General features: G+C 47.3%; 1 protein-coding gene across 6 annotated transcripts in view; it reads left to right on the top strand.

Annotated features, from left to right (window-relative positions):
- The window catches only part of LOC109890968 (nuclear receptor coactivator 3), a 44,955-nt gene extending 21,551 nt beyond the window's left edge, over nt 1–23,404 (top strand). For 2 of the 6 annotated variants that reach the window (XM_020483165.2, XM_020483166.2), the window contains exons 2-22: nt 3,240–3,303; nt 9,813–9,917; nt 10,188–10,348; nt 12,082–12,182; nt 12,356–12,530; nt 12,663–12,860; nt 13,046–13,132; nt 14,741–14,884; nt 15,100–15,247; nt 15,436–17,011; nt 18,143–18,269; nt 18,425–18,658; nt 18,774–19,004; nt 19,106–19,223; nt 19,386–19,557; nt 19,671–19,988; nt 20,141–20,242; nt 20,370–20,607; nt 20,808–20,976; nt 21,072–21,291; nt 21,406–23,404. In XM_020483165.2, coding sequence (XP_020338754.1) covers nt 9,832–9,917; nt 10,188–10,348; nt 12,082–12,182; nt 12,356–12,530; nt 12,663–12,860; nt 13,046–13,132; nt 14,741–14,884; nt 15,100–15,247; nt 15,436–17,011; nt 18,143–18,269; nt 18,425–18,658; nt 18,774–19,004; nt 19,106–19,223; nt 19,386–19,557; nt 19,671–19,988; nt 20,141–20,242; nt 20,370–20,607; nt 20,808–20,976; nt 21,072–21,291; nt 21,406–21,417 — 4,617 coding nt within the window. In that variant the 5' untranslated portion in view covers nt 3,240–3,303; nt 9,813–9,831 and the 3' untranslated portion in view covers nt 21,418–23,404. The remainder of the gene's footprint in view (nt 1–3,239; nt 3,304–9,812; nt 9,918–10,187; nt 10,349–12,081; nt 12,183–12,355; nt 12,531–12,662; nt 12,861–13,045; nt 13,133–14,740; nt 14,885–15,099; nt 15,248–15,435; nt 17,012–18,142; nt 18,270–18,424; nt 18,659–18,773; nt 19,005–19,105; nt 19,224–19,385; nt 19,558–19,670; nt 19,989–20,140; nt 20,243–20,369; nt 20,608–20,807; nt 20,977–21,071; nt 21,292–21,405) is intronic. The other 4 variants (XM_031824968.1, XM_020483169.2, XM_031824969.1 and 1 more) reach the window with 4 other exon arrangements.
- The last annotated feature ends 628 nt before the right edge of the window (nt 23,405–24,032 follow it).

Below are 24,032 nucleotides of genomic sequence, written 5' to 3'. Positions count from 1 at the left end.
ACTGACAGAGGATAGCTAAGCTTAGCGTTGGAAAGTTGCTTGGTACTGCAGTGGTGGACTCTGACAGCCAACTGAGGCCAGATAGTCTGTATCGGTCCCTTTCCCCACTATGTAAATGTCGTGGCTGGGAGGCCATATCCAGGAAGTGATGACGCAGGGGACCGTGAGAGAGGATGCAAATAGGATGCTGTCTTCTGTGGCTTCCTGTATCTTTTTTAGAAATAATGGTTCCATTAAGTTCTACCAAAATATTAAACTTTTCCACGGGAAGTAGAGAAGTGTGTTCTGTTCCATCCTGTATCAGCCAGCCAACTGGATGACTCTTACTGGCGTGCTTCGGCGGGACATACTCCACATGAAAACCTCTCCAATAAAATCAAATCATAAATCAAATTTTATTGGTCACATACACATGGTTAGCAGATTGTTAATGCGAGTATAGAGAAATGCTTGTGTTTCTAGTTTCAACAGTGCAGTAATATCTAATAATTCCCCAACAACTACCTACTGTCTGTGTGGGTGGACCATTTCAGTTTGTCTGTGATGTGTACGCCGAGGAACTTCCCATCTTTTCCACTACTGTCCCTTTGATGTAAATAGGGGGTGCTCCCTCTGCAGGTTCCTGAAGTCCACGATCATCTCCTTTTATTGACGTTGAGTGAGAGGTTGTTTTCCTGGCACCACACTCCCAGCGCCCTCACCTCCTCCCTGTAGGCGGTCTTGTTGTTAATCAAGCCTACTATTGTCTGCAAATTTGATTGTGTTGGAGGCGTGCATGGCCACACAGTCATGGGTGAACAGGGAGTACAGGAGGGGGCTGAGCACGCACCCTTGTGGGGCCCCAGTGTTGAGGGTCAGTGAATTTCACCACCCGTCAAATTCCAGGACCCAATTCCACAGGGCGGGTTGAGACCCAGGGCCTCCAGCTTGAGGATGAGCTTGGAGGGTACTATGGTTTTGAATGCTGAGCTGTAGTCAATGAACAGTGTTTTTTTTTTACCCCTTTTTCTCCCCAATTTTGTGGTATCCAATTGTTTTAGTAGCTACTATCTTGTGTCATCGCTACAACTCCCGTATGGGCTCGATACACAACCCAACCAAGCCACACTGCTTCTTATTAACACAGCGCCATCCAACCCGGAAGCCAGCCGCACCAATGTGTCGGAGGAAACACCGTGCACCTGGCAACCTTGGTTAGCGCGCACTGTGCCCGGCCCGCCACAGGAGTCGCTGGTGCGCGATGAGACCAGGATTTCCCTACCGGCCAAACCCTCCCTAACCCGGACGACGCTAGGCCAATTGTGCGTTGCCCCACGGACCTCCCGGTCGTGGCCGGTTAAGACTAAGCCTTGGCGTGAACCCAGAGTCTGCTGGCGCTGCAGTACAGCGCCCTTAACCACTGCGCCACCCGGGAGGCCCATGAACAGCATTCTTGCATAGTTATTCCTCTTGTCCAGATGGGATTGTGCAGTGTGATGGCGATTGCATCGTCTGTAGACCTGTTGGGGCGGTATGCAAACTGAACTGGGTCTAGCTAGGGTGGCAGGTAAGCTGGAGGTGATATGATCCTTGACCAGTCTCTCAAAGCACTTCATGATGACATAAGTGAGTGCCATGGGGCAGTAGTCATTTAGTTATCTTTACCTTCTTGGATACAGAAACAATGATTGCCATCATGAATCATGTGGAGACAACAGACTGGGATAGGGAGCGATTGAATATGTCCTTAAACACACCAGCCAGCTGGTCTGCGCATGCTCTGAGGACATGGCTAGGGACGCTATCTGGGCCAGCAGCCTTGCGAGGGTTTAAATGTTTCTCACGTCAACCTTGGAGAGGGGTGGAGGTGCGCAGTCCTCGTTAGCGGGCCAAAAGTGGCACTGTATTATCCTCAAAGCGAGCAAGGAAGGTGTTTTATTTGTCTGTCACGTGGCTGTTTTTTGTGTGTAGTCTGTAGTTGGTGTGTATTTTTGTATTTTTTTCCTGTAGACCCTGCCACATACGTCTCGTGTCTGAGCGGTTGAATTGCGATTCCACCTTGTCTCTGTACTGGCATTTCGCTTGTTTGATTGCCTTGCCTTTGATTGCCTAACTACACTGAATATAACAACAGTAATATTCCCAGACCTCTTTCCATGGTTGAATGCAGTGGTTTGCGCTTTCAGTTTTGCGCAAATTCCGCCATCCGTCCACGGTTTCTGGTTAGGATAGGTTTTAATAGTCACATTGGGTACATCTCCAATGCACTTCTTTATAAACTCACTCAGAGTCAGCGTATATGCCAATGTTGTTCTCTGAGGCTTGACCGGAACATATTCCAGTCCACATGATCAAAACAATCTTGGAGCGTGGCTTCCGATTGGTCGGACCAGCGTTGAATGGTTCTCGTCACTGGTACATCCTGTTAGAGTTGCTGCCTATAAGACAGTAGGAGCAAGATGGCGTCGTATGCATCGCGGAAGTTAGAGTAGCAGTGGTCGAGGGTATTGCCCATGCGTGTAGCGCAGTCAAAATTCTTGTAGAATTTAGGTAGCCTTGTTCTCAAATTTGCTTTGTTAAAATCCCCAGCTACAATAAATGCAGCCTCAGAATATATGGTTTCCAGTTTGCATATAGTCCAGTGAAGTTCCTTGATGGCCGTCTTGGTGTCTGCTTGAGGGGGAATGTACACAGCTGTGACTATAACTGACGAGAATTCTCTTGGTAGGTAAAATAGCCAGCATTTGATTGTAAGGAATTCTAGGTCGGTTGAGCAGAAGGACTTGAGTTCCTGTATGTTATGATTACACCACAAGTCGTTAATCATGAAGCATACACCCCCCCTCCGCCCTTCCTCTTCCCAGAGAGGTGATTCTCTGTCGGTGTGATGCATGGAGAAGCCCGGTGGCTGAACAGATTCTGACAACATATCCCAGAGAGCCATGTTTCCGTAAAACAGTGAATGTTACAATCTCGGTCTCTCTGGAAGGCAACCCTTGCTCGAATTTCGTCTACCTTGCCCACCATCAGTGAACATAAAGTAAACGGAGCCAAAAATTTAACGTATGGTTTGTGTTGAGTTACACATTTCAGGCGGCACATTGGGCTTGGTTATGTTTGTTCACTAACTCATGTCACAGTCCTGTCTGTCTGACTCCAGTAGCATTCATTGGCTCGTAACTGCTGTAGTCCGTGCTTTGGTCAGCGTGCATGATATGCTGCAGACCTGCTAATGTGGTCTCTTCTGTCTTTTATAACAGGCTGTGCTAAGACATTGAGACCCTAGACTGTGAATGGATTTTGATTGGACACAATCAGGTGAAGGTGAGTAGACCAGTGCGCTAGAGTCCATGTCACTTACACTGCCCCTCACTCTCAAGGGGCCTCATTTATCAAAGGTGACTGCGCACAAAGTTTTCCCGCAAAGGTTGGTATTTATCAAACGGGACGGGAAAGTGTGTATCTCCACGCACAGCTCAAACCATGCACCCGCACAGCTTCTAGTGGTTGATCAATTTATATTGCGGGGGGGGGTGAAGGTGTTTGGTGCACAGGACTTATAATAATGGTAGGCTAATAAACATTTGACCATTTTAATGATAAATCTGCATTTGCCGTTGGTAAGGAGATCGCATAGCAACATGTAGTCTATTATATTATCTTACTTTTATTATATAGGCCGCAAGCACAAGCATATTACAGGACATGTCTCTCCTTTCTGACATGACCAGCTATTCCTGCTACACAAAGCCATGCTCAAAAGTAAATGGACCTGTGGTCTATTCAAAACGGTTGACAATACAGGTAAGCAACAGTATTGATACGAGTGCAACACCATAGCATATTTAATCTTAATATGGACGAACAGTTTGTTTTTTGTATAGAAGTGAGGGCCGTAGTATTTCCTTTTTAAATTGCTTGACTAGACAATCATTTCAGAATGCACAGCCAGTGTTTCGGACTCGCTAAGCATTTTTGGATTGAAAAAGTCACTGCAGGAGTTTGTAAAAAATTAAATAATAATAATAATCTGCCCACACTTCTACAGGTGATTTGAAATTAGACATTGCGCTTTCTTTTAGAAACTGTCATTGCCCAGTTCTAATTTCTCCAAATTATACAGCAAATTATTTATATATATATTTATTCTTTTTTTTTCTTCTTTTTGCCCTCCATTCACTTTTTCCGGTGTTTTCCAGTTGGGGTTGTAACGGTCGTTCACGAGCGCACACACATAGTATGGCTCTGATTTATTTGTATTTTTTATAAATCCCAATTTGTTGAGCATGCAAGTCTTAGAATCTCCATGTACGCTAGAATTTAGTGAGGAATGTACACACGGTTGATAAATGAAGCCCCAGATCTTCATTCATCTTGGTCTCCATTAGTTCAACAAACTGTGTAAGCCTATGCTGTCTTGTACAACCAACTGCTTTTCGGTACCTATCACTTTAAAATCTGCCCCGTATCTGATGGATCAAACATCTATCTATCTCTGGGCAAGTTTCACATTGTCAGAAGTGTCTGCTTCAGGATCATTTGCATAATGCCAGGCCTGTTGTGACTCATTTGTGGTGCGCTGGCTGCTGTTTTCAGTCGACGTCTCTCTGAAATAGAAAGGGCACAATGTTTGCGTTCTCTCCAGAGTATAGGCCTACTGTCTCTCCCTAAGCGTGATTCACTGCAAGGTTTCAAAGTCAACAAACTTACTGGGGAAAAAGTTGAGGAATAAAGGCGAACAACAAATAAATGAGGCATGTTACAAACATGCATATACTGCTTGATGCCATGGTAGCATGGTTGTCAAAATACTGTAGAAAATCATTTCTTATGTTCAAATGCTTTACCATCACCACAGTATGATTGGCAGATTCTATACAAGGGGAAAGATTTCTACAAGGGAATAAAACATTTCACTACGGTCACCTATAGCAGAGTTTCCCAAACTCTGTCCTGGGGCCCTCCCTGGCACTATACAACTGATTTCAAATAACCAAAGCTTGATGATCAATTAAAATATCATTTGTCACATATGCCGAATACAACAGACCTTAGAGAAATGCTTAGACGCCCTTAACCAACAATGCAGTTTTAAGAAAGTGTTAAGTAAAAAATAGAAAATTAAAAGTAACAATTAAACAGTAGCAGTAAAATAACAATAGCGAGGCTATACACAGGGGGATGAGTTGATTATTTGAATCACCTGTGTAGTGCTAGGTCAAAAATCTAAATGTGTACCAAGTTTGGGAAACCCTGATCTATATAACCACTTCCTTGTTATTTTCCACCGATATACTGTACACGTGAGCTACATATTCTGCCTTCTCTATTAATACCAGCAAGCAGCACTCTAGCATGTGTTTGTCTTTCAAGATGTGAAGCTGACTGAGGTTTGTTGTCATCATTCTCCACAACTGCAGAGGTAAAATCAAATCTAATCAAATGTATTTATATAGCCCTTTGTACGTTAGCTGATATCTCAAAGTGCTGTACAGAAACTCAGCCTAAAACCCCAAACAGCAAGCAATGCAGGTGTAGAAGCACGGTGGCTAGGAAAAACTCCCTAGAAAGGCCAAAACCTAGGAAGAAACCTAGAGAGGAACCAGGCTATGTGGGGTGGCCAGTCCTCTTCTGGCTGTGCCGGGTGACGATTATAACAGAACATGGCCAAGATGTTCAAATGTTCATAAATGACCAGCATGGTCAAATAATAATAATCACAGACAGAACAGTTGAAACTGGAGCAGCAGCACGGCCAGGTGGACTGGGGACAGCAAGGAGTCATCATGTCAGGTAGCCCTGAGGCATGGTCCTAGGGCTCAGGTCCTCCGAGAGAAAGAAAGAGAGAATTAGAGAGAGCACACTTAAATTCACACAGGACACCGAATAGAACAGGATAAGTACTCCAGATATAACAAACGGACCCTAGCCCCCGACACAAACTACTGCAGCATAAATACTGGAGGCTGAGACAGGAGGGGTCAGGAGAAACTGTGGCCCCATCCGAGGACACCCCGGACAGGGCCAAACAGGAAGGATATAACCCCCCCCACTTTGCCAAAGCACAGCCCCCACACCACTAGAGGGATATCTTCAACCACCAACTTACCATCCTGAGACAAGGCCAAGTATAGCCCACAAAGATCTCCGCCACGGCACAACTCAAGGGGGGGCGCCAACCCAGACAGGAAGATCACATCAGTGACTCAACCCACTCAAGTGACGCACCCCTCCTAGGGACGGTATGAAAGAGCCCCAGTAAGCCAGTGACTCAGCCCCTGTAATAGGGTTAGAGGCAGGGAATCCCAGTGGAAAGAGGGGAACCGGCCAGGCAGAGACAGCAAGGGCGGTTCGTTGCTCCAGAGCCTTTCCGTTCACCTTCCCACTCCTGGGCCAGACTACACTCAATCATATGACCCACTGAAGAGATGAGTTTTCAGTAAAACCTAAAGGTTGAGACCGAGTTTGCGTCTCTTACATGGGTAGGCAGACCATTCCATAAAAATGGAGCTCTATAGGAGAAAGCCCTGCCTCCAGCTATTTGCTTAGAAATTCTAGGGAAAATTAGGAGGCCTGCGTCTTGTGACCATAGCGTACGTGTAGGTATGTACGGCAGGACCATATCAGAGAGATAGGAGCAAGCCCATGTAATGCTTTGTAGGTTAGCAGTAAACTTTGAAATCAGCCCTTGCCTTGACAGGAAGCCAGTGTAGGGAGACTAGCACTGGAGTAATATGATCAAATTTTTGGGTTCTAGTCAGGATTCTTGCAGCCGTATTTAGCACTAGCTGAAGTTTATTTAGTGCTTTAGCCGGAAAGTAGAGCATTGCAGTAGTCTAACCTAGAAGTGACAAAAGCATGGATTAATTTTTCTGCATTTTTGCAATGTTACGCAGATGGAAAAAGGCTGTCCTTGAAACCGTCTTGATATGTTCTTCAAAAGAAAGATCAGGGTCCAGAGTAAAGCCGAGGTCCTTCAGTTTTATTTGAGAAGACTGTACAACCATTAAGATTAATTGTCAGATTCAACAAATAAAATAAAATAAAATTTATTTATATAGCCCTTCGTACATCAGCTGATATCTCAAAGTGCTGTACAGAAACCCAGCCTAAAACCCCAAACAGCAAGCAACGCAGGTGTAGAAGCACCGTGGCTAGGAAAAACTCCCTAGAAAGGCCAATACCTAGGAAGAAACCTAGAGAGGAACCAGGCTATGTGGGGTGGCCAGTCCTCTTCTGGCTGTGCCGGGTGGAGATTATAACAGAACATGGCCAAGATGTTCAAATGTTCATAAATGACCAGCATGGTCGTATAATAATAAGGCAGAACAGTTGAAACTGGAGCAGCAGCACGGTCAGGTGGACTGGGGACAGCAAGGAGTCATCATGTCAGGTAGTCCTAGGGCTCAGGTCCTCCGAGAGAAAGAAAAATAATTAGAGCATATGTGGGGTGGCCAGTCCTCTTCTGGCTGTGCCGGGTGGAGATTATAACAGAGCATGGCCAAGATGTTCTGAAAAGGTCTCTTGGGACCTAGAACAAGCATCTCTGTTTTGTCTGAGTTTAAAAGTAGAAAGTTTGCAGCCATCCACTTCCTTATGTCTGAAACACATGCTTCTAGCGAGGGCAATTTTGGGGCTTCACCATGTTTCATTGAAATGTACAGCTGTGTGTCATCCGCATAGCATTGAAAGTTAACATTTATGTTTTCGAATGACATCCCCAAGAGGTAAAATATATATTTTGAAAATAATAGCGGTCCTAAAACGGAACCTTGAGGAACCTTGAGGAAATTTACAGTTGATTTGTCAGAGGACAAACCATTCACAGAGACAAACTGATATCTTTCCGACAGATAAGATCTAAACCAGGCCAGAACTTGTCAGTGTAGACCAATTTGGGTTTCCAAACTCTCCAAAAGAATGTGGTGATCGATGGTATCAAAAGCAACACTAAGGTCTAGGAGCACGAGAGGTGAGTTGGGGGACAGAAAAGAGGACTGAGAGGGAAGGGATGGAAAAAGAGCGAGACTGGGTGGGGAAAGACCGATTTGGGAGCATGCAGTGGCGACAGGACGGGGAGCGTGCAGTGGCGACAGGACGGGGAGCGTGCAGTGGCGACAGGACGGGGAGCGTGCAGTGGCGACAGGACGGGGCGCGTGCAGTGGCGACAGGACGGGGCGCGTGCAGTGGCGACAGGACGGGCGCGTGGGTAGGAGACTAGGACTGTGTCAAAGAGGTCGCGCTATACAAGTCCATGCCTGCAGTTTGGACTGGGGTTGCATAACCACTCCCATCCGTTCTGCAGTATTCCACTCCGAAATGATGCGCTCATAGCTGTGTGTGTGTGCTCTTGTTAGAAAGCCAGTGTATGTCTGTGTGTGCCAGTGTGCTTGCCCACCCTGAGATGTGTGTCTGTCATTGCCTACGTCTCAAGTGCTGGAACAATGAACTCCAGTGTTTTTTTTCTGTGTGGAAATGAAAAGAGCAGTGGCCTTAGTGTCTACCTTCCTCTGGTGTGAACCCTGAGGGGTCAGACGCAGTGCAAGGCTGGGCCAGGGGAGGAAAACAAGGGCAGGATCGCCCGGCCGGCCAGCAGCACGCTCAGAGAGCGGGGGGGGTTGGGCAGGACAGGAAGAGGAATGGCCAGAGAGTGTAGGAAGAAGGGGAGAGCGGATATAGAGAGGATTCGGGGTCAGGGAGCAATTGGAAGTTGGAAATGTGAATGTATCTTGCGGTTCAGTAAGGTTAAACAGAGCAGTATAGCCTAACCTTGGGACATCTCTGTTCTGTAGGAACGCAATCCAGCTTGTGCTTGTCCCTGTGCTGGGGGTTTATTGACCGTACTGTACTATTAGAGCACGAGGAGTGGTGCAGGCACAGGATGAACGCAGGATGACCCATTTTCCCCAGAGGCTCTAAATCACTACATCATTGTCAGTCTCTCCTCACACCGGAACAGTGTGCAATGAAGGGAGACTCATGTAGCTACTAGTGCTGAGCGATTAACCAAAATTTGTTTTAGTTTTTTTTAAACAACTAATTGTTCAATTCAGTTCAGTTTCTCTAGAGATAAATCAGATCCAGCTTGAACTGTGCGATGTAGGGAGTTGTAGTTTCCAACAGGCCAATATTCTACATAGTTTAGAGCATAAAACGTGGTAATTAACTGCAATGCCTATCATCCATTGCGTATTTACTTGTCCGGTCTGTGGTTCTTTTAATGCCTTCTACTGAAGAGACCAGAATGCAAGATCATGAAGGGATAAAGAGAGCAGCTGTTGCTTCGTGACTTCTCCACCTGCAAATACATGATCAAATTGATTTGATAGTTTGTATTCAGCAGTCATAAAAGTATGCCTTATTTCAGTTGAGCTTCCAAAATAGTGATTTTTGTCAGACAGCAGCTCTGTAGAGATGAGATGACTTGAATTAAATAAGTCATCAAATTAAAATAAATGTAATATACATACTGAGGTAATTTATTAAGGTAATGTGAATAAGCAGTACTGGGCAGTCACTACCATGAGACTTTTATTAATTGTTTCAGTTATAGCATTCAACCTGAAAATCGAAAACCTTTTCTATTTATTTTTAAATAACCGACCTCAGAAAGCACTCGCTCAGCACTGCTCCAAACCTCCAGCTTTCTCCCTGAAATCAGCGTTGAATTGAAGTATTAATCAAGGGATTATAGTCAGTCAGTGTCTGGAATAATAGTTTTAATGGACTATCCTCTTGGACGAGACGCCAGAAGACCTTCTCTAAGTTCTAACATAATAGACCAAGCCATGTTTGTCTCAGAGGTCTGGATCCAGTGTGTCTCTGTCTCCTAGGTGCTGACATGCGCTGAGGATGAGTGAAGTGGCAGACAACTCGCTGGAGCCCATGTGCTCCGAACGGAAACGCAAGATCTCCACCTGCGATACACCAGGCATGGGGTGAGTCACTGTCGGGAGCGACGTCTCCATCTTCCTTTCTGTCGACCGTTGTGTGTGACACTGTCTTATGGGCAAAGTGTGTCCTTTTCTCTCTAGCCTCTGTTAAATTCCCTCAGCTTCAAATTCTGTTTTTCATGTTGAAGATTTCTGTGGTGTCAGCATTTTAACTCAAGTATACAGCAGGTCATTATGGAGGGAGAGGTGTGGTTGCCATGGTGACATATCTGACTATCTCCTATTTTCTCCCCCCACCACTCCCTTTCCCTGCAGATGTGACAAGCGCAGGAAGGAGCAGGAGAGTAACTACATGGAGGAGCTGGCCGAGCTGATCTCTGCCAACTTCGGCAACATGGACAGCTTCAACGTGAAGCCAGATAAATGTGCCATCCTCAAGGAGACCGTTCGGCAGATCAGGCAAATCAAAGGGCAAGGTACCAGCTCCCTAACAGGCTGACTACACTGCTCGTGTCGTGTGCTCGAGCGTTGCAAAATAAATGTAGATATCTAGATTATTCAATTATTGCACCCACACTGCTCGCGTGCGCCAATGATCGTCTGCGTTGCCAAGGGCTAAAATAGAAGTCCTGCCTCTCCCATCTCCTCGTTGGTTTATAGAAGCAGGTACCCATGTGCCATCTCCACATTGGTTATACCCACGTGGGTGACTGAAAGACGAACGAGGTCAGTGGCGGTAATGCACCTAATTTATGAAAGTTGCCAATCGCAATCTAAAGTCAAGAGAAGAAAAAGCCTGGACAAATTATCCCAGGACAAATTAGCTAGCAACAGCAAGCTAGCTAAATATGACAAATTAGCTAGCAAGTGCAAGCTAGCTAGCTAAATTGGCATAAATGTTTCATGCTTTTCGACCTGTCCCCAACTTAATATAATTGGTTCAGAGTTGTTTAAATATTTTAACCTGCGTGTTGTGATCGCGTTTGGGAACAAAATACATTTATGCACGATGGCACACGCGCGCAGCCGGTTCCGTGTAATGCTAACGCTAGCAGTCATCTGAATATCAGCATGTTATCGCCATTGGATTTAGCAAAAAGAGGAAGTAGGAGAACATGATTTAGCATTCGTGAAATCCTTTCTGTAGTATTAGCTCAGTGTATGGTTGCATGGTGAGGAGGATGCCTCTGCCAACCAGGGATGTAGAGACTAGGTGGTGGGTTCATGGCCCTGTGGCCTGCCTGGCCTCTGTGTTTGGGGGAAATTAACACCAGTAGTTGAGTTGTGGTGCTGATGGCTCAAGGCTGTGGTGCTCCAGGCTCATCTGTCTGTTTGCACTGGAGTAGCAGGCCCCAGACTGTGACGGATGGGACTGGAGAGCAGGGTGGGAGGGCTGGGACAGGTGAGGGACCCCATAAATCACTCAACCCCCCCCCCCCGCCTCATTTCACTGTTACCGATCTGAAGTGGTTGGATCGGTATAAGCTGTATTAACTCCACCCAGCCTTCTGGTAGGTTATATGCAATCTTATAACTATGCAGTCCAATCAGATAAGATCAGTGAGGAGGAAGGAAGGAAGGAAGGGAGGGAATTATTGGATTGGAATCCACCCCAGGGCCACAGATGGCTGCTGCTGGCAGGAGCTTTGTACAGCTAGGTTCCCATAGTTACAGGAAGTAAATGATGAAGGCTGTCCTTCTCTCACCGGTACTTTTTTAACCAGCTCTCTTTCACCTATCCATTTACTCCTTAGGTCATCTTATTTAGGCAGACTCTATCCTCTCGTCCCTTACATTAGTGTTAGCCTTGAAGCAGCCTTGAAAACCAGAAGCATTTTTTTGTCATTCTCTTCGTTGCAAGTGAATCTCTTCCCTCAGAATCTGACTCATAATTCCATTTTAAATCATGATATAGTTACATTTTTAGAACTGTAAAATCATTGGTAATGCTGCCTCCTGGTGGCGGACAGTAAGTAATTTTTACAGTAACATGGTTGGCTGGATCACTGGTGTCTCTGTATTGTATGCTAATTTTGGCCTCCAGTAAAACTGTTTTGCAAGTGTAATGTTTCTAATTTCTCCTCAAATTTCCACAATGTATATCAAGCTGCTTGTTTACAGACGGTGTACATATCCTGCTGTGTGTTGCATTGTTACTAGATTTACCTTATCTACTGTGAAGTGACTGGGGGTCCTTGTCCCTCTGCAGGGAAGAGCTCGTGCAGCGATGACGATGTCCAGAAGGCAGATGTGTCATCCACCGGTCAAGGGGTCATTGACAAGGACCATCTGGGACCGCTGCTGCTACAGGTTAGCCTAAGGACAGGGTGGGGGTCAAAGGGCAGTGGAATTAGCTTCACCTTATGTTGAATGGGGGACATACAAGACTCTTGTATGTACAGGGGTACAGCTGGTCACACATTTAGTATAGTTAATGATTGATAATAGAATTTTGTGCATCTCCCCTCTTTCCTCTGGCTCAGGCCCTGGATGGCTTCCTGTTTGTGGTGAACCGGGAGGGCAGCATCGTATTTGTGTCTGACAATGTGACCCAGTACCTGCAGTACAAACAGGAGGAGCTCATCAACACCTCCGTCTACAACATCCTCCATGAGGACGACAGGGAGGAGCTGCACAAGAACCTGCCCAAGACCAAGGGTACGCAGACGCTCACAAATGCAGTCACAATAATACATGTGCCATTTGACTTGGATTTAGTGGTAATGCAGAACGGTAATCTTCCCAACCCACAGCATGAAGGCAATTACTGTGTCCCCTTGCCCCTTCTAGCACCCAACGGTGGGTCATGGGGAGGAGAGGCACCGCGGCAGAAGAGCCACACCTTTAATTGTCGTATGCTGGTGAAGTACGGTCACGGGCAGAGCCATCAGAACCATGGTCCGTCTGAGGGGCCCAACAGGCAGCGCTACGAGACCATGCAGTGCTTCGCCCTGACTCAACCCCGTACCATAATGGAGGAGGGAGAAGGTAGGGGAATCCTCCTCAGTCATGTCACAGTTAGATGTGTTTCTATTTATGATGCAGACTTGCTGTACTCTTCACATTGAGTTGCTGTAACTTGATTATGGGAAGTTGGACTAGTGTTGTCAAGCCTGATATACGTTCATTAGAGAAGGATTGTGGATATGTTCTGTGTGTGTGTGTGTGTGCAGACCTGCAGTCGTGTATGATCTGTGTGGCCCGGCGCGTCACTGCAGTGGAGAGGACCGAGAGGTTCAGCACCCGCCATGAGCTCTCAGGTGAGATGACTGTAAACACACTGCATTCACATGTTCATTCTCTTCAAATGCTCTTTCCCTTCATTCAATCTGAGCAAAATAACACACTCTTTGACTCTTCTGGGATTGTCTATTGATCTGCAAAAATGTAGGAGTATACAGTTTAGTTTGACTAGATTATAACATTGAGATGCAACATTTTGTTGCTCAAAATTAAATAAGAATATAATTTTTCAGGACCCTGTCTATCAAAGATAATTTGTAAAAATCCAAAACTTCACAGATCTTCATTGTAAAGGGTTTAAACACTGTTTCCTGTGCTTGTTTAATGAACATGCACCTGTGGAACGGTCGTTAAGACACTAACAGCTTACAGACGTTAGGCAATTATGGTCAGTTATGAAAACTTAGGACACTAAAGAGGCCTTTCTACTGACTCACCAAAAGGAAGATGCCCAGGGTTCCTGCTCATCTGTGTGAACGTGCCTTAGGCATGCTGCAAGGAGGCATGAGGACTGCAGATGTGGCCAGGGCAATAAACTGCAATGTCTGTACTGTGAGACGCCTAAGACAGTGCTACAGGGAGACAGGATGGACAGCTGATCATCCTTGCAGTGGCAGACCACGTGTAACAACAATTGCACAGGATCGGTACATCTGAACATCACACCTGCGGGACAGGTACAGGAACACACAACCCCTCCATCGGTGCTCAGACTGTCCGCAATAGGCTGAGAGAGGCTGGACTGAGGGCTTGTAGGCCTGTTGTAATGCAGGTCCTCACCAGACATCACCGGCAACGGCGTCGCCTATGGGCACAAACCCACTGTTGCTGGACCAGACAGGACCGTGCTCTTCAAAAGTGCTCTTCACTGATGAGTCGTGGTTTTGTCTCACCAGGGGCGATGGTCGGATTCGTGTTTATCATTGAAGGAACGAGCGTTACACCGAGGCCTGTACTCTGGAGCGGGATTGATTTGGAGGTGGAGGGTCCGTTATGGTCTTTGGCAGTGTGTCACAGCATCATCGGATTGAGCTTGTTGGCATTGCAGGCAATCTCAGTGCTGTGCGTTACAGGGAAGACATCCTCCTCATGTGGTACCCTTCCTGCAGGCTCATTGTGACATGACACTCCAGCATGACAATGCCACTAGCCATACTGCTCGTTCTGTGCGTGATTTTCTGCAAGACAGGAATGTCAGTGTTCTGCCATGGCCAGTGAAGAGCCCAGATCTCAATCCCATTGAGCACGTCTGGAACCTGTTGGATCGGAGGGTGAGGGCTCGGGCCATTCCCTCCCCCAGAAATGTCCGGTAACTTGCAGGTGCCTTGGTGGAAGAGTGGGGTAAAATCTCACAGCAAGAACTGGCAAATCTGGTGCAGTCCATGAGGAGGAGATGCACTGCAGTACTTGGTATCTGGTGTGGCCACCAGCTGCATTGACTGTTACTTTAGATTTTGACCCCCCCTTGTTCAGGGACTCATTATTCCATTTCTGTTAGTCACATGTTTGTGGAACTTGTTCAGTTTATGTCCCAGTTGTTGAATCTTGTTTTGTTCATACAAATATTTACACAAAAAATTTGCTCATTTGACCCTTGCCCTTTATGCTGTAATGTTGTCTGATAGGTAAACTGATAGAGATCGAACAGCAGAGTTCTCTCCACACCACCATGCGGCCAGGATGGGAGGACCTGGTGAGGCGCTGCATGCAGATGTTCCTCCATCGCAGTGAGGGCCATCCCTGGTCCTACAAACACCACTACCATGAGGGTACTTCTCTCTCTGCTAAACCTTCTTCTCTGGCTCCGTGCTCCCTGCTATATCACCATGTCTTCTCACCAATGTTTCACCTTGTTACTCTGCTATAAATGCACAAGTACAATGCATCTCTGCTCCTAACGAAGGCTACTACTCGGTGATGAGCACGTTGGTCGGTCGGTCAGTCTAATTTTTTGTCTTCATGGTTTTCTCTCTGTCCTCTCCAGCCTTCCTGCATGGCCGTGCCGAGACGCCGTCTTACCGGTTCTCTCTCTCCGACGGCACCCCGGTCACTGCGCAGACCAGGAGCGAGCTCTGTCGTAGCCGCGCCGCCAATGAGCCACCCACCTTCCTCTCTACCCATCTGCTACAGAGGTTAGTCTGTCAGCTTGGAGCGCTCTGAGACATGACATCAATATCACTCACTCTGTTTAGGATTTTACTGTTTTCTTTTCCCAGCTGGAGTAGCTAAGATTGAACTGAGTTTTTTTTTTAATACTGTAGAGTAGTGTTTTAATGAACTTTTTCCACACCTGACCCCTCATTCTCTTTCTTTCTGTCAGGGAGCAGAATGGTTACCAAACCAACCAGGGGGGAGTGATGAGGCCCCAGGGCATGGGCGTCACCAACCCCAACACTCAGATGAACATGGCCCCTGGAGGGGGCAGTGGTGGCATGAACAGGGGCTACGGTATGGGGGCAGAGCAGGGGCACATGGGACAGAGAGGCAGCCCCTCGTACACAGGGGGAAATGGGATGAACTCCATGAATCCGATGAATCAAATGAACCGCTCGTTGCATCAAATGAACTCACAGACGAATTCAATGGGTCAACCGATGAACAACATGAGTCAGATGAATTCCATGAATCAAATGAACTCCATGCGTCCAATGAACTCTCGGATGAATTCCTTGAACCAGATGAATTCTATGAGTCGGATTAACCAGATGAATCAAATGAACCAGAGGAATCAGATGAACCACCCTGGAACGCAGCAGCAGTATCCACAGCAGCAGCAGGCCCCATTCCATGGAGTGGGATACAGCATGGGGGGCATGACCAGCCCCCCACAGAGCAGTCCAGGGATGAACGCCCCCCAGCAGAACATTGGCTCCCCTAGAGTAAGGAGGAGCCCAAAAATAGGTGCTAGCCCCTTCTCCCCAGGAGGTATGCATTCTTCCATGAGCTTGGGTCACCCAGGTGGTCCTGGAGGCACAGGTGGTAGCACCAGTTTCTCCAGCAGCTCCCTGAGTGCCCTCCAGGCCATCAGTGAGGGGGTGGGCACCTCTCTACCCTCGGCCCTCCCCACGCCCCTGAACTCTCCCCCCACACACAAGCCTGACAGCTGCCTCGGCGCCAACTCCACCCAGCAGGGGCAGTGCCACGGTGGAACCTGTAAACAAGGCAGTTCAGACTCCAAGAGCCCGGGCAACACACTGGCCAGTGGAGGAGAGCAGCAGCACACCCCCACCACAGAGGTGACCCCAGACAGCCAGGCCAACAGTGAGGGCCCAGCCGGGGGAGAAGCCAACCGACCGAGCCATGACAACAACGGGGGCCACAAAAAGCTCCTGCAGCTCCTCACCTCCCCTACGGAGGAGCTAGTGCCCCCTAACCACCAGGCCGGCCCTGGCAACACTCCCATGGGCTTTGAGTCCAAGGAGGGATTGGGGGGTTTGACCAGCCCCTCCACAGGCGTATCCTCTTCCACGGCTGCAGTAGGACAGCAGGGCCTAGGAGCAGCTGCTGCAGCAGCACACTTTGCCAACCAGTCCCTGCAGGAGAAGCACAAGATTCTCCACAAGCTGCTGCAGAATGGCAACACCCCAGACGAGGTGGCCCGCATCACAGCCGAGGCCACTGGGAAGGTCACAGATGGTGGGGGTCCAGAGGCTGGGCCAGGAGATCCAGAAGAGGGACCAGGGGCGAGGGGGGCTGAGGTGAAACAAGAACTTCACAGCCCCAAGAAGGAGAAGACCCACGCCCTCCTCCACTATCTTCTCAAAAAAGATGACTCCAAAGGAGCAAGGGGTGATGTCCAACCAAAGGGCAGAGGAGCCCAGGGAGCATCCTCAGTGGTCACGACGTCTGAACCCAACCCCATTGTGGAGCAGGTCAAGACTGAACCACCTGATGAGGTAGGGACATTGTGCCTACGGTCAGGGCTCTAAAGTGCAACCAGTGTGACAAAATACGTTTAAAAAATGGTATTATTGTTGTAGTGATGAGGCTTTGCTGTACCATTTGTTTCCCACGCACATTCATTAGCGTCATGCTTGCACCATTAATGCAGCAAAAACTGCTTGTTTCTAAACCAAATACTTCAAAAGATCTGACCCAGTTTTCTTCCTAACAACCTGGTAACTTGATCAGTATATCCAAACATTTGGGGGCACAGAAAGGAAGGAAAGGGATAGCTTCTTTGGGAGATCAATGATCATTGCGTTGAATGAATGACAGATGTCATCAAGAACTTGACACTCTTAAGAGACACAATTTTTATTGTAATGCATCTCAATAGGAAAATAGTGCTTCTACATAATGTAGAAACCTAATATTACTGGGACCTCCTGAGTGGCAGAGTGGTCTAAAGTACTGCATCGCAGATGCTAGCTGTGCCACTAGAGATCCTGGTTCGAGTCAGGCTCTGTCGCAGCCGGCTGTGACCGGGAGACCCCATTGTCCGGGGTTAGGGGAGGGTTTGGCGAGCAGAGATGTCCTTGTGCCATCGTGCTCTACTGACTCCTGTGGCGGGCCGGGCGCATGCACGCTGAGACGGTCGCCAGGTGTACGGTGTTTCAACCCGACACATTGGTGTGGCTGACTTCCGGGTTAAGCGGGCAGTGCAGCTTGGTTGGGTCGTGTTTCGGAGGACGCATGGCTCTCGACCTTCGCCTCTCCTGAGTCCGTACTGGAGTTTCAGCGATGAGACAAGACTGTAACTACCAATTGGATGTCATGAAATTGGGAAGAAAAAGGGGTAAAAGTAAAAAATTACTTTATAATTTCAATTATTGGTATTTGTATCAACATTTTTTGCTTTTCAATAATAAACGAACGCACAACATGATTCAGAAGTAACTAAAATTCATATCTATATCAATTCTAATTTAATAAATTCTGGTGCTCCTAACTTTTTACAGTTGTGAGCACCAGTGCTACCAATTGAAAAAGAAATGTGTGCCCTGCCTACGGTTAATTACTTTCTATTATTTATTCAGCAAAGAGCAGCTTGTTCATTAACAGTAACATATTTTTTTTCTTCCCAGTTGGAAACTCTGGAGACAATTCTCGGAGGCCGCAGGAACTCTAGCTCCGGGTTTAATCCCGAACCGGACTCCAGAGCAGGAAAAGAAGGGGGAAACCAGCAGGGAAATGGCCCAGGCAGTTTCCATGGTATACTAGCATGAGTGTATTCTAATTTAAATTATGACTAGATCAGAAGTGCTAATATGTTGGCCATTTAATTGACTGTTATACAGCAAACCAGACATCCTTACTATAGAGTGTTTGTCCTTGGCCTGTACTGACCCTTCTGCTGTGTCTTCCAGATGTGGAGAGAGGAGCCATGCTGCCTGCCCGGCGTGGGCCCCTCCAGAGGGCTCTGTCAGTGGACGCTAAACCCCTGGTTGGTGGTGGATGCCTGGCGGGGCGGAGGAACGTTCCCTGCCCCATGCTCATCAAACAGGAGAACGTGGAGGCCCACATCCGGCCAGGCATGACCAACGGCTTCCCTGGACCAGGAGGCATGGGTGTGTGTCCACTACGGGGCGGTGCCGGCACAAGTAACTTACCCCCCAGTACTACTCTTCCCAGCTGACTGGAACAGTGTGCATGCTACAGTTACTAGACTGTGTCTAGTTCATGGATAATAACTGCACTGTTTGTGTTCCCCTGGAGGTATGAACAGGGGTATGGGGATGCCACAGGGGCCTCCCATGGCAGGGCAAGGTGACTGGGGGATGCCCAGGTCCAGTGGAAGTCCTGTGGGGGTGCCAGGTCACCCCTCAATGGGCCGGCCAGGGATGGACTTCAACTCCAAGGGCATGATGAGAGGCCCCATGGTCATCAGGTCCAACAGTTTACCTGGCAACACCAGGTCTATGCTGCAGCAGCAACTCGTAGAAATGGGTATGTACTGACGCGTCTGTGTAAATATTACCAGCTGTATGTGTGTTCTTCCTGTTGGTAGATGTTTGATTGGTTCATGCTGAATTCTACTGCCTCTACAGGTTCCAGTGAGGTGAATATGGGGATGAGTCCCTTCAGTGGGCAGGGTCCTCCACCTCTGTCCCCCTCCTGGCCTGACAGTGCAATGGGAATAGACGGACCACCAGCTACCACAAATAGGTGAATAAGCATCATCATCATCCACACACACTTGTACACATTCATCTGTTCGCTCTGTCTCCTATTAACCCACACATCAATAACACGCGGTGTGGGGTACATTGCCTCCTCGGTATACAACAAGTGCCTGCGCTGACCCCCCTCCCCCTTGTTGTGTACCAGGCGTCAGTTTGGGAACCCCCTGGATGAGCTCCTGGTGCCGCCCTCCACCAGCCAGGGGCAGAGTGATGAGCTGGCGCTGCTGGACCAGCTGGACTCTCTGCTCAACAACACTGATGTTATTGCCCTTGAGGAGATCGACCGGGCCCTGGGCATCCCCGACCTCGTAGGACAGGTACCTTATGAGGACATTCGGATAACATGGAGCGTCCTCTATCTACAGTCCCTATAAACCATGTGACAAGAACCACACTGTTATTTTGATCATGTCTGACTTCTCCCTCCCAGAGTCCTGGTCCAGAGCAGCAGCCAGGTCCTGTCCCAGGACCAGACACCTCCATGGGGATGGAGCAGAAACCCATGTATGGCCAGGGGTACCCAGGACCCCCCTCCATGGGCATGCAGTCAGCCTATGTGGCCAACCCCATGCAGGGCCAGTCCCCTTCTGTCTTCAACCCCATGAACCAGATGGGGGCTCAGGCAGGCCCAGGGGGCTTCCCTGGCATGGGGGGCATGAGTCACCCCCGCGCCAACATGAGACCCCGCATGATGAGTGCCACCAAGCCCCTCCGACTGCAGCTGCAGCAGAGACTACAGGGCCAGCAGGTATTAGCATATGACACACATGACTTAGAAGTTGCGGAAGAGGCTATATTTGATTGTGATAGGTCTCGATACAGAGCCACGTATAAAAGCAGGCAAGTGGGTGACCTATATGGATGGCAAATGGGAGTAACTTTTGTTCTCTCCCGCTGTAGTTCATGAACCAGACCCGTCAGGCCATGGGCATCAAGATGGAGAATACCCCTACAGGAAACCCTGCGACACGGCCTGGGATGGAGCCCAGCATGAGCGGTCAGGTACACACCTGCCACATCTTGCTCCATTTAAAATCAACATCTGCTAGGGCAGACCACCGCAGACACACACTGAAACCCATGCAGTACTTGCAGTCATTTCAGTGTTTTCCCCTGTCTGCTTGGTCAGCCTGGCTTCTTGAATGCTCAGATGATGGCTCAGCGCAGCAGAGAGATAATGACTATACAGATGAGGAGACAGCGGATGATGATGCTAATGCAGCAACAGCAGCAGCAGCAACAGGCTGCAGCAGGAGGCTTCAGCCCCCCTCCTAACGTAACGGCCCCTGCAGGCATGGACAACCCCATGGCAGGCCCACCCATGAACCAGCCAGGACAGCAGCAGTTCACCTACGGTGGAAACTATGGTGAGCTATCTGACCTAAATTCATATCCATTTATTTACTAGCCTTGATGAGTCTCATACGTTGACTATTCTCTAAAATAGAAGGCTATGTTCTCACAACTCTTTCCCCTTCTGACCAGGAGTTTTTCCATTCATAGGTTATTCCTAACAGACTTTACAATGCAGACATGAAATAAGACTTGTTTCTGGCTGTGCATACAGGAATGAACCAGCAGGGAGACCCCTCATTTGTAGGCGCAGGCAGCAACATGATGCCAGGTCGCATGGGAGGGCCTCAGAATCCCGTGATGCAACAACACCCCCAAGGCAGCCCTATGTACCAGTCAGCAGACATGAAAGGCTGGCCACAGGTTGGCATGGCACGGAACAAGTATGTCTGATATACACTGATGTAATGGCAAAAAACACTCCCATTACTTCCTTCTCTATCTCCTCTACTTTGTTCTTTATACCTCTGTGTTTCAGCTCATACCCCCAGCAGCAGTTCACCCAGCAGGGGAACCCAGGCCAGTTTGGGGGGCCCATGATGATGAATGGCTCCATGGGCGGGCCAGGTCCGGTCAGTGGTGCTGGTAGAGCACAGATGGTCCAGATGCAGGGCCAAATGTCTGGGCAAATGCAGGGGCAAATGCAGATGGGCACGAACTCCATGGGAATGGGCAGAATGCCAATGGGACCTGAACAGGTAAATAGTTTGTCATTTGTAAGTAAATGAAGATGGTTATAAAGGTCACAACTTAACTTAACTGAACTGTGTGAATGTATTGTAACAATAGCCTACATTTTTTGTCATTTACAGAAATATTGCTGAAAACGTATGTAATCAATAAGAGCCTTCACCAGGAAGGCAGCAGAGACTACAGTGCACCACCTGGGTGGGTGGGAGATGGCCTGGCCAGGGGCCACCAGACACAGCGCCAAGATCTGCTCCCGCCACTGTTCTCAGACCTGTGTGTAGAGAGACTCGAAAGAAGCCTCAGTGAGAATGAGAGACTGAAATAAAGACACCTCATACCTAATGCAGCCCCTCAATGTAGGTTTCTTCTCTCTGGAGGAGTATATGAGTGGCTTAGTTCAAGAAGACGCCATGCTTTCTCTTCCTCTAACCTGTGGGAGTGTGATCGGCGTCCTGCCTTCTACACCAGAGGAGGCCTCATCGTGTGTGTTAGTCGGGTTCCGTTGCAAAACATTTTGCAACAGATACCGTTTACTCTTGGAAGCAAATGGAACAGAACTGAGGTACCTACCTGAATTTGTCCAATAGAAACCTGTTTTTGTTGCAAAAAAATTATCCATTTGGAGTAAACTGTTTCCGTTGCGAAATGTTTTGCAACGGAATCCGACTAACACCTCTTGACCCCTGGAGCTAGCTGTCATGCAGTATTCAGCATCAACACTGGGAAACAGAATCTATTTGGGAACAGGATGGGATACGGTACAACTAGCTATGGCTGCACTTTACCAGAACGCTTCTATGTAAAAGGATTGTTGCAATATTTCTTAGTCATTACAGCCTTACCAGCGATTCAATGCATTCACAGCATTGGGTTTCTTTTCCTTTTATCCTTTGGATGCACCTCGTTTTATTTTTAAATCATCAGGAGCTATAAGCACAGGTTATTTCTATATATTATGCAGATTCAAGCAATAAAAACTCTGCTTTAAACGTGAACTGAGCGTCATGAACTCCTAAGCAAACGGTACTCCAGTATTAGATCAAATTAGTCACGAATGTATTCTATGTGAATACAAATTGTAAATATGCTATAAATGTATCATACATGCTTTTTATAGATCACTTTTTTTTGCACAGTGTAAGACTTGGTCAAATTCTAACTCATCTTTGTCTAGAAGGTCAATACACTTTTAGTTTGCAGTTAATTTGAACCTTTTGGAACATCAGTGAGGGTGTGTGTTTCCCATTTTCCACTTGATCCTTGTCTTCTGAACATTTTTTTTTTTTACGTGATAAAAGCCATCTTTCTTTTTAGAAGCACTTTTACTTCTGATTTGGTGTGTTGACTGTTTGGAACTTCTGAAATAATCAAAAGGTTTGATGGTGAATGAAGAAAGGACAGTCCCTCAAATGAGCAGATGGTTGGCAAGCTGATGTGTAGGATACAGATATGTAAACATTGTACAAAAAGATGGGATGGGGGGACAGTTTCAGGAGTTAACAAGGGACTGTTCCTAAAGTAGTTATTGTTCCTTCCCTAGCTCTCGCCTTCATCATTTCCTTTGACTGTTACTCTTCACTCTGAGAAATCTACCTTAACTGTGCGCAATCCAAAGATATTTTTCCAGTTCATTGTATAGCTTCTGACGTTGACGGTGTACATTTTTTATCTATGCATTGTATATGCAGACAGTTACCGGGTACATTTTATGAAATGATAAATGCATATTTTGATTTTGTACTGAAAGCATAGGGGACTGCGTATTGTTCAGAGGCCAGTGGGTAGTTAACAGTAGCAGTAATGTGTGGATCTATAATTGACTGGCAAAGTCCTTTGCTGTGGAAGAGGAATACCATATGGATTTTTTTTTCTCTCAAAATATACATTTTCAATGTCCTGTTTTTAATCACTTCATAAAATTACCTAGGTAGAATTTAAATAAAGAGCAAAAACAAAGGATCTTTTCACCTGGGTATTCTTATTTTGTTTCCTTTTTTATTTCATAGGATGTATATGACAGTTTGTCCTGATTTTGATGTAAATGTTTATTTAAACTCATGACTCCCAACTGTAGTTTTTTTTTGCCCGCTGTTCATTAATAAAGAAGAATTGAGGGGAGTGCTCCTAATCTCAGTTTGTTACTTGTATAAAAGACACCTGTCCACAGAAGCAATCAATCAATCAGAATCCAAACTCTCCATCATGGCCAAGACCAAAGTGCTCTCCAAGGATGTCAGAGACAAGATTGTTGACCTACACAAGGCTGGAATGGGCTACAAGCCCATCGCCAAGCAGCTTGGTGAGAAGGTGACAACAGTTAGTGCGATTATTCGCAAATGGAAGAAACACACAAGAACTGTCAATCTCCCTCTGCCTGGGGCTCCATGCAAGATCTCACCTCGTGGAGTTGCAATGATCATGAGAATGGTGAGAAATCAGCCCAGAACTACACAGGAGGATCTTGTCTATGATCTCAAGGCAGCTGGGACCATAGTCACCAAGAAAACAATTGGTAACACACTACGCCGTGAAGGACTGAAATCCTGCAGCGCCTGGAAGGTCCCCCTGCTCAAGAAAGCACATATACATGCCCGTCTGAAGTTTGCCAATGAACATCTGAATGATTCAGAGGACCAGTGGGTGAAAGTGTTGTGGTCAGATGAGACCAAAATGGAGCTCTTTGGCATCAACCCGCTGTGTTTGGAGGAGGAGGAATGCTGCCTATGACCCCCAAGAACACCATCCCCAC

This window comes from Oncorhynchus kisutch, linkage group LG5, assembly GCF_002021735.2.
Source record: "Oncorhynchus kisutch isolate 150728-3 linkage group LG5, Okis_V2, whole genome shotgun sequence".
In the NCBI taxonomy this organism is placed as follows: Eukaryota; Metazoa; Chordata; class Actinopteri; order Salmoniformes; family Salmonidae; genus Oncorhynchus; species Oncorhynchus kisutch.
Note: the sequence above shows the minus strand (reverse complement) of the source record. Positions and strands in the feature narration are given on the sequence as shown.